The sequence below is a fragment of the Electrophorus electricus genome, chromosome 1 (assembly GCF_013358815.1).
Source record: "Electrophorus electricus isolate fEleEle1 chromosome 1, fEleEle1.pri, whole genome shotgun sequence".
Classification (NCBI taxonomy): Eukaryota; Metazoa; Chordata; class Actinopteri; order Gymnotiformes; family Gymnotidae; genus Electrophorus; species Electrophorus electricus.
In genome coordinates this window covers 33612568-33622567 of record NC_049535.1, presented here as the reverse complement: position 1 = coordinate 33622567, position 10000 = coordinate 33612568, and the positions used below count along the sequence as shown (strand labels likewise).

Sequence of the window (10000 nt, the reverse complement as noted above, 5' to 3'; positions counted from 1 at the left end):
CTGCGAGATACTATCAGCGTGATAAAGAGAAAACTGGCCAGCACCAGTGGAAAAACACTCGGAGGCTTTTTTCCCTCCCGAGAGTGTAAGACTGTTGTAAAGGGAGAATTAATCTAAAGACTGACCAAGTGGACAAGAATCCGGTGACCCCAGTTCTGTAGATGTTTTGGTTTGATAGAAAAACACAGGTCCACCACACCACAGAGCAGAGTAGATGCTGACCCCTAACCCCTAGCCCAAGTTCAAAGTTCAGGAGAGATCACCGTGCCCTGCTGCTTTTGCAGCCGGCCTTTGCCTTCTGCGTCCACCGGCCACTGCCCTGGGCGAGGATCACGTGACCTCGAGTGAGGCGGGAGAGACACGGTCGCACTCGGCGCGCGAGCGCAGGCTGTGCCACTGTTCAACGGGCGTGCGTTGGGAGCGCAGCAGCCGCCGCCAGTGGGTGGTCTCCGCGGGACCCGTGGAAAACTGGCCAATCACGACGCGGCCCACAAAGTCATTGCTGCTTTTCATGTTGTGCCCATACACTGGGGGGAGAGACGAGAACAGCAAAACAGAATATCAGAAGCACTTCAACTAAACTGCTTTTCAATTGTTGTTGCCCAGAATTCAGGATAAACCTCGTATGCCGGTGCAGTTTCCTCTGTCAGTTGTCTTGAAAAATCAGTCACACGCTGTAGTGTCACACGCTGTAGTGTCACACACTGCCGCTGTGCTGTTCTGGTTAACTCAAAGGATCTGTTCTGCTGCCATCTTTCCATTTCTTTTCTGTGGTTCTTAATCTTGTCAATCCACTTTTGCCCACATCAATCAAATTTGGCTAATGGAGTCCGGACGGGACCACGGCACTACCAGCTAATCTCATCAGCTACATTATAATGAGAGGTGAGACCAAAGGTTTTTTTCCCCTTTCATCTGTAAGATCCTCTTCCTGTAGCGGCAGGAATAAAGACAGGGAGCGTGGAACCCCGGCGGGGGAAACGCACCTCCAGACGAGAGACTTACGGCTCGGCAGGCGGTGACTCACAGGTCTGATCTGACCGGCTCCGTAGGCCGTCGCCAGGCAACGCAGGCACTCGACACAAAGCTGCGACTGGGAGTGGCCGGGCTTGGGCTGGCTCCAGCGCTCCAGCTCAGGTCAGGGGGACGTGTGTGAGACGTGTGTGAGACTTGTGCGAGACGTGTGTGAGACGTGTGCGAGACGTGTGCCAGCTCTCTCTCCCTGCAGCAGCTCTCAGTAACATTCTCATATTCTCATCTCTGAATTCGAGGAAATGGGAGACGGTGACCTCCACAAAACGCTGATACGATACGCTGTAGTCTTCCTTCCTGCCTTTGGACGCTATGACAGTCTTTCTAACCAGATGGAGTAAATTTCATGATAATTAATGTAAAAACGCATCCGTCATCGGCTCTCTGATAAGTTAACGACTTCCTAAAGGCAGACCAGCAATGAAATGGGATTCATATGAGGTCATGAGTTTGAGCGTCAGGAGGGAATAGGCAGGGTGCCGTGGACTGACATCCCGTCAGCGTTCCGGGACCGGCTGCACGACAGGGCTTGAGACCGGATCACATTCAGTGTGTTTCCAACTATCGAGGTACCCCTGTGCACTACTGGCTCACGTGAACATCACCCATCTAATTGTCCGTGTAGACAGAGGATAAGCATGCGGGACAAAGTGGATTCCAGAACGAGCTTGTTGTGAGCTACGGTTAAAGTTTTCCAGGCTTCACTGTTACATGTGCTCTGCCCCGCTGATGTAACGTGAAGTAACAGCATAGCAGACAACATTTAGATGGAACAATTTTTTAATAGCTTGCATCTAACGTTGAGCATATAAGATCATGACCTGTGTGTTAAAGCTATTAATCTGCAATACAGCGTATCTCTGCTCCGAATATAAAATTTCACGGCTTGCAAACGGCCAGGTTGTTTGCAAATGGCCGGAGGGTGGGGGGGGGGATGGGGTTGTTTTGTGATGTGACAGCATACAGATGATGTGCCCTGTTCTTATTTCCCCTTTCGGGGGGGGCAGGAGATGGTTGCTGCAGACCAGATTCGGGTGCTACCACCCCACTGCGATGAGCAGAGCAGCCAGCTGGGGTCAGGACGTCTGGTTCCACTCAGCACTGCAGGCAGCAGATGGAGGGCAAAGACCAGCACCATTAAACCCCTATTATCTGCTAGAGAGAGGGTGAGAGAGTGAGATGAAGATGGAGAGAGTGATACAGGGATAGAGAGCGGGAGACAGAGAGAATCAAACAGGCAGAAAGGAGGACAGAAGCCCAGCAGGGGTCAGACAGCGAGGAGTGTTTGGTGTTTGATTGCGGCCCTTTGTAGTCAGGAATATCAGAGGCAGGAGCTGGGCACGGAGCCCAGGTTCGCTCTGGCTGGGAGAAGCAGCTGTCGGGGCCACATGTGCCAGGGCTCTGTGCCGCGCGCCAGCTCCCTGTGAGCCCTTCACTCCGGCTGGGCGCTCGGGCGTCGGCAAACCTGCCACCTCGCTGCCCGCGCTGGGTCAGTATAGAAAGGTCAAAGGTGCACAGGAGGCACAAGGGGGCACGGTGATGCTACGCTACGCGCGGGTGAAGGAACAGCCTGGGGAGAGCCCACAGCTCAGACTCCTGTGTGAGCCACAATCTGCCTCCCACTCGGACTGGCAACCCCCCGGGTCGCACAAACACGACGGGCGTTTCAACACACTCTCAGGACACAGCCTAGACTAACACTGACCACCAGCAAATGTGTCGCTGGTCAAAGCGAAGTTTTGTTTCTTCTCTTACAGGATGTCTTGGAGTGTTTTCCCTTTTGGGCCCTGTGAGGTGCCCCAGTCCGTTTGGAGGAGTTCTGAAATAATACTTAGAACAGCCCAGCCTTCTCGGCTTTTTTTTACAGACATTTAAAGGTTTGGATGAAAGAACTTTCTCAGTTTTGATTCAGTTGGAATAACAAATCCAAACGAGTAACCTAAAGCTTCACTCACATATTTTCTGTTTATTTTTACGGATCTTTCAGTGGTTAACAAAACCTTGCAAACTTCTATGCAATCTGTGTGTAATTCATATTTGTGATTAAACACATATCTTCATTACAACTGAATATTTATCCCCTCAATCAAAAGCAGACACACTAAAAAGAAGGGTTTATAAATGTAAAATTAGAAATTAGAAATTTCATTCACGAGCCTATAGCCTGGAGTGTCTGCTAGATGTGCATGTGTGTTTGGGTGTACTGTGTGTGTGTGTGTGTGTGTATGTGTGTGTGTGTGTGTGTGTGTGTGTGTGTGAACATTTCAGTACCTGTAAATACGAGGCTAACCTCACTCAGTTCTTCATGAGCTACTCTAAAGCTGAAGGACTCATTGTAGAAGGGGTCGATGGTGGCCCGCATGCACGATGTCTTCTTTGTCTTTACCAGCTTCAAGCCAGACACCAGCTGGACCTTCACAAATGGATCTGAGACATACAACAAAGACTAGTAAAACACCCTGAATTTGGTGAAGTGAACATTAAGCTTCACATAAAAACATAATAAACATAATAAAAGTCTCTGTTGGATTAATTTAAAGTAGCAGAAATGCTACTTTTCACAAATTCCATGAACCAATATTCCTTTTGAAGGTTACAGTTGTACAAAATGGATAATAAAGTGAGCCCTTATCCACAGCATGGTACTATCACATCATCAGAAGGCAGAATGCCTACAGAAGGCCTAGAGCTGATGGAGGAGGTGGGAGGTGTCTGACCTCGGGGTTGGAGGAGGTGGGAGGTGTCTGACCCTGGTCTGATGGAGGAGGTGGGAGGTGTCTGACCCCGGGGTTGGAGGAGGTGGGAGGTGTCTGACCCCGGGGTTGGAGGAGGTGGGAGGTGTCTGACCTCGGGGTTGGAGGAGGTGGGAGGTGTCTGACCCTGGTCTGATGGAGGAGGTGGGAGGTGTCTGACCCCGGGGTTGGAGGAGGTGGGAGGTGTCTGACCCTGGTCTGATGGAGGAGGTGGGAGGTGTCTGACCCCGGGGTTGGAGGAGGTGGGAGGTGTCTGACCCCGGGGTTGGAGGAGGTGGGAGGTGTCTGACCTCGGGGTTGGAGGAGGTGGGAGGTGTCTGACCCCGGGGTTGGAGGAGGTGGGAGGTGTCTGACCCTGGTCTGATGGAGGAGGTGGGAGGTGTCTGACCCCGGGGTTGGAGGAGGTGGGAGGTGTCTGACCCCGGGGTTGGAGGAGGTGGGAGGTGTCTGACCTCGGGGTTGGAGGAGGTGGGAGGTGTCTGACCTCGGGGTTGGAGGAGGTGGGAGGTGTCTGACCCTGGTCTGATGGAGGAGGTGGGAGGTGCCCGACCCCGGGGTTGGAGGAGGTGGGAGGTGTCTGACCCCGGAGGAGGTGTAAGTACCTGAGCCCTGGCACATGTCTGTCTGCAGCAGCTGTTTGGCTCGGATCACGTCCACATTCAGCCTGCCGGCACTCGGGAGGTAGTTTAAGGACAGCAGCAGCTCCCCGAGCTCCACCTCGTTCTGAGCAATAAACGTAATAAACAAGTGTTAACACTTTAAAAACACCTGTCCGGCCCACAAACGGGAGTGTTAACACTTTAAAAAACCCGTCCCGCCCACACACAAGTGTTAACGTTTTAAAAGCATCTGATTCTCCAGCTGTAAACACAACTAACAGTTTGTGGCAGGAAAAACAATGATCTATATCTTTGGCCCGAAACTGTGCTTTCGACCAGGATGAAAATGGAAAATAGAACCCGAGCTAAATCCCTGGAGTTCAGCTCCTCCACTTTTTCCTGTTTTTTTTAGCATCACAGAAATTGGAACACAGATTAAGATGCAGTAATCCCCAGCACCGTGAGAGCATCCCTGGGGGTTTCCATGATGCTATTAAATGCAGAATTATTCTGGAATAATTCCCAAAGTAAATTACAGCGAACTACGAGATCACTTCATATGAAACAAGTGCGTGAATATAATCAGGGCACTTAGCCACTGAGGGCACTGGCCTGTGTGGACTGTCTAATTATGCCTCAGTGAATTCTTTGGCCTTAAACATATCAGCTGTATGAATTATAATATGAATAAATATAGTTTCTCTAATGCTGTGAAATGGTTTGACAAAAGTGATCAAAGGTGTTCAAGTTCTGCCAGAATTCTTTATCAACCAGGTGATTTCACTAGAGAAGAGTTTTACTGAACCTGAAGGAGAAATATATCCAATCCTATTATAATACAGTAACTGACAGTACAATTAATGTAATAGTAATTACAAATGTTTAATTATTAATGTATTGACATGTAATGTATTAATGTATTTCAAAGGAGTAAACATCAAACACAGGGGCCTTCAGCTCCAGACTCCACGCGCTACTGCCCTGCAAAGTTTCACGTTTCCTTGCTCCAACACTCCCGATCCAGCACAGCGTCACCTCATCAGCCCCTCCGTGAGCCGGACCAGGCACGGAGAAGCCCAGGTCACCACGGAGATCGAGACCACTAACCTGTGAGCTGGGGTTCAGGGCCTTCCACCAGTGGCCCCCCTTCACCAGGTCCACCTCGCTGAGGGGCAGCACCACCTTCCCAACCACGCAGTGGCGGGAGAACTTGTCGAAGTCCACCACAGAGAGCAGCAATGTGCGGCGCTGTGCCTCCAGGAAGGGCAGCTGGAAGGTGAAATGCTCCTCGAACACCGGGTTCTGGGTCTTGCGCTTGACGCCGGTCTGCCGCGAGTTCTTGTGGTCGGGCAACAGGCTCATCTTCACGTAGGGGTTGGAGCGCGCCAGGTCGTGGCGTGCGGCGTCGCCGGCGGCAGGCGGCGGCAGGTCGCGCGCCTCGATCACCCGCACGCCCAGCTGCGCGTTGACCAGGTCGTACTGGGCGCTGAAGTGCAGCATGCCCAGTTGGTAGCGCCGGGACATCTCCTCGTCCGTCAGCGCGTCTCGTTCCTCACCGCCGGAGTCCGCCGAGTACAGCCGCGGCTCCAGCTTGCGGAAGTAGTCGCCTGGTGGTGGCAGGGGTTTCCGCAGAGGCTGTACCACCTCCTTCCTGGGCCCCATGGCCCAGAATTCAATGGGCTTTATGTCCACCAGAGGGGAGCCGGGCTGCCTGGAATCCAGAGCTGACAGAGCAGAGGCAGATGCCACGTAACAATACAAACACGCTGCATGATGCACGCTTTGTGGTTTGCCTTTTTCTTTTTTTTCTTCAAAATGTAGCACATGCAGAAATGGATTTTACTGCCATAAAATGGAATATGAAGCCTACAAGCAATATGAGAAAGGATATTGAAATACCAAAACGTTACAACAGATCAGTAAATACAGAAATAATAACTGTAGGAACTCAAGAAAATACCTCCGCACCTCAGCGGGCTTGACATATCCTGATAACCCTGCAAAGTGAACTCATACCCTGGCAGGGGTGGCGCTACACGCAGGCAGCCGACAGGGGGCGGTGCTGAGACGTACCGGAGAGCTGGCGCGCCAGGCTAAAGACGCAGCGCGGGTTGTCGGAGCTGGAACGCCGCCGGTCAGGACTGCCGCCGCCAACGTCACTGCTGCTGCAGCTGCGGGTGGGCGGGCCTTGCTCGCCACCCATGAGGTCAGATGTCGAATCTTTGTCGTGGTTGCAGTCGCTGATACTGAGAGAAAAAGAGAAAGCAGGAGGGATATTGTACTACGGGCTAGCGGCACTGCTGAGCCACACCCCTAACATACTCCGTGTTATACGATGCGGAAAGGCACACTACGGATTATTTTCAATAGCAAGTTGACTAAACGTTATGCCATTATAAATATTGATATTATAATATTATAAATAATATTACAGTAGAAATGTTGGGACCGACATGGGGTGTTCTACACTATGACTCACTACGTGCAAGCTCAAAACCAGTGACAGCCATTCCCAGTGACCCCTCACGCAGACATCCTGGCCATCTATTGGCATGACGATGGCCCATGTAAGATTCTCGCTCCCATTCATCAACACCGCCACAGGAAAAATAAATAAGTCAGCAATACAGGGAGCGAAATAGACCAATATCAGAAAATTACACTCAATGGAACAAAAAGGCATACTGGCAAATTACAAAGTATGTTTCGCATTAACGGGTGAATGAAGAGCTAGTTTTGATCATGATGTTTACTCGTGTTTGGCCACAGGGCAAACACTGCCAGAGTCTCTGAATTAACACCACTGCCCGAACGTTAAGTAATGGCTGCTACAACACACCCTTCTCATTTTATTGCTTTTCAGCACTGGAATAAATTTCAGTTTCTGTTTTTGCGATTTCTTTGCCGAGGCCTAATTCCAATTCCAAGCCCCAGGGATCATCAAGGACCCTTTGTGTCCATGGCTACAGGGAGATTGTTGTCATGGCAACAAAGCAATCTAAAACACATGGCCTGGGGGCGGGGGGCTGTGAGATGAGGAGTTCAGTGGTTCTAGCCTGCCCAAAAGCACTGGATCATCTTCTGATATCTGTTAGCACGAGAAAGAACAATACAGGCTGACTCAGAAGGTCTGACTTCTTCATGAGGTGAAAGGTGAGGGGGTCGATCTGGAATGATTGTAATGTTCTGCGCTGACCCTGAGGACACACCAACAGCTCTACAAACAAATCCGTGACCGACCATAACTCGCAGTGTTGGTCAACAAGCTTGCACGGTGCACCAAAGCCCAACCATCTCATTCCAGCAATTACCCAGCAGTCCCTGGGGGAGACATCAGAGGACAACTCCACATGACCAAAAACAAGTATGACTGACGTTTGACAACAGAAGATAATAATTAGGGATAATGTGTGCTGGGTGCAGCGTCGCAGACAGCGAGTGAAAGCACTGCTCCGTTCTCTGGGTTTCCTTTCTCGCGCTCAATTCAGGGGACGAAAACCTCCTCATCAGGACTGCGAACCTAAAGCGTCGTTCATCGGCTCATTCCCGTAGCAGGCGCCATGTTGCGTTTGACAGCAGAGGCTGTGACAAAGACCAGCGCCCACAGGCCTGAGTCGACATCACACAGTGAAATCACCTCTGCAAACACTCAGAAACGTGTCATTAATGCAAGTGTCTGTCAGCGACACCATTCAAAAATAACCTTCAGAAACAGTCCAAAACACTTGGCAAATTCTTCTTTTTACACAAACTCATTTCTAAGAACTTAACAATTATTAGAGATTTTCCTTCTACACAAGCACACACACAATCGTGTTGTTTTTATCTTCTTCTCACAAACACACACACACACACACACACACACACACACACACTCACACGTAAATGCACATCCACAGTCAAAACAGATGTCAATTGAAATTGTCACCTCATGGTGGCTGCTGAGTTCATCTACATAGCTGTTACACAGAAACGTCTAGAGGTCTAACAAGAAGTGAAGAATTTGGTGCTGCAATTGTCAACACCTGTGTGAACAATTTGGCCTCAGACTGTTCCACTAAGCTCCTGTGATATTGTTACAAACATCTTAAAAGCCCTTTTAAGAAAAGGTGGTCCTTCAAAGTTGGAGTGCGAGCAAAGTTGCTCCTGGAGAACACAGACTAAACAGAGCAAAACACATCACCACCACCAGGGGGAGCTGCTTCCCTTAGTGGAAGGCCTGTATTTTATTTATGTACTTTTATTTGTTACCATTTTGTTTGGTTTGGTATGAACTGACATATTATGAGATTAGTGTGGGATTAAAATGAACCCCTGTGAAATCCAATCAGCTACAGGGGGTGTGAAGAACTATAGGAGGGCTGGAATGGGATTGCATGGGGATTGTGTGGGTGGGGCTGGTTTGGAAAACGTGGCGACTGTATGAGAGGACGAGTGGACGAGTGGACGAGCACTTACAGCCAGGAGGGAGTCTGCGGAGGGAAAGGGCCCAAGATCTCCACCTCCTCGTCTGAGGTCTGGCAGCAACTGCACTGCCAGCACCGCCTCCAACACGTCCGGCACGACCAGCGGCACAGCAGGAGGTCTGAGAGTCTGGAGAGGAGACCCTGCAGAGCAGAGCGCAAAGCCCCCCAGGGGAACGCACATGACTCGCAGCCCGTCAGAAGAACTGCTCAGCACTCCGCTGGACGCCCAGTAAAATCGAAACGGGGTTACTGGACATTAGTGGTTCGTACGCTTGTTATTGTCTGGTTCATCTAGCCATCAAAGCAAGGAGAGTCAGAGACAGATTTGGCTGTTAGTAGATCCCAGGGGAGCAGGGGCCGCAGCTGTAAACGCCTAACCCCCCCCCCCACACCCCCCCCCTCTCCTGTTATTGTCATCGCAGCAAAGCACAGGCAGACAGCAAACAGCGCACAAATCTGAAGTAAAGGATGTTGAGAAAAAAGCAAAAGTCCTACAGCAAGGTGTCAAGGCAGTGGGTGAGGCAGGGTGCGAGGGTCACCGCACCTCAAGCAGATGATGTCATGTTTATTTTCCAATTTTTGTTCCATTTGATTTCAGATGAATGATTCTGATCAAAGACAGGGGAGGAAAGTATGACATCGGGATGGCTGGTCTCCCACAAAGGCGAAAGCCATCTCCCACCACTAGAGTGTTGGATTACATGCCTGTGCTGGGTTAATAATTAATGACTGAAAGCAAGGTGCTGATTGGCTGATCGAGGCCTTTAAGCATCAGCTACAAGTCATTGGACACACAGTGCTGGATTAGCAAAGGCAGAAAGAGTTTGCTTCCTTACAGAAAAGGCCACTTGATATGAAGAGTTGAGGGATAAATTGATACCAGTATTATCTCAGAAAGATGGCTTGCAGTTGTGTGTGTGGCTGTGAGCTTGCTGTAGGTCCCAAGCTTTTTGGGCGGATCAGGGCGGATCACGCCTACCTCGCCGACGGGTTCCAGCTGTCCTTTTTTCCAGGTGGGAGGAGTCAGAGGAGGTCAGGGGTCGGTGGCGGCCAGGAGGGAGGGAGAGGAGCGCAGGAGTTTAGCAGGACAAACACAGCACACCGACACAGCAGTTTATCATACTTCTCCGAATGGCCGCTCTGCTGCCCG

General features: G+C 50.5%; 1 protein-coding gene across 1 annotated transcript in view; it reads right to left on the bottom strand.

Moving 5' to 3' along the window:
• syt17 (synaptotagmin XVII) overlaps positions 1 to 10000 on the bottom strand; it is a 19761-nt gene that overhangs the window by 1233 nt on the left and 8528 nt on the right. Inside the window, exons 3-9 of the mRNA XM_027015700.2 lie at positions 9830 to 9847; positions 8843 to 8991; positions 6458 to 6630; positions 5492 to 6108; positions 4388 to 4508; positions 3304 to 3459; positions 1 to 527 (exon numbers count right to left, since the gene is read on the bottom strand). The exon at positions 1 to 527 is cut by the window's left edge and continues 1233 nt beyond it. Coding sequence (XP_026871501.2) covers positions 331 to 527; positions 3304 to 3459; positions 4388 to 4508; positions 5492 to 6108; positions 6458 to 6630; positions 8843 to 8991; positions 9830 to 9847 — 1431 coding nt within the window. The 3' untranslated portion in view covers positions 1 to 330. The remainder of the gene's footprint in view (positions 528 to 3303; positions 3460 to 4387; positions 4509 to 5491; positions 6109 to 6457; positions 6631 to 8842; positions 8992 to 9829; positions 9848 to 10000) is intronic.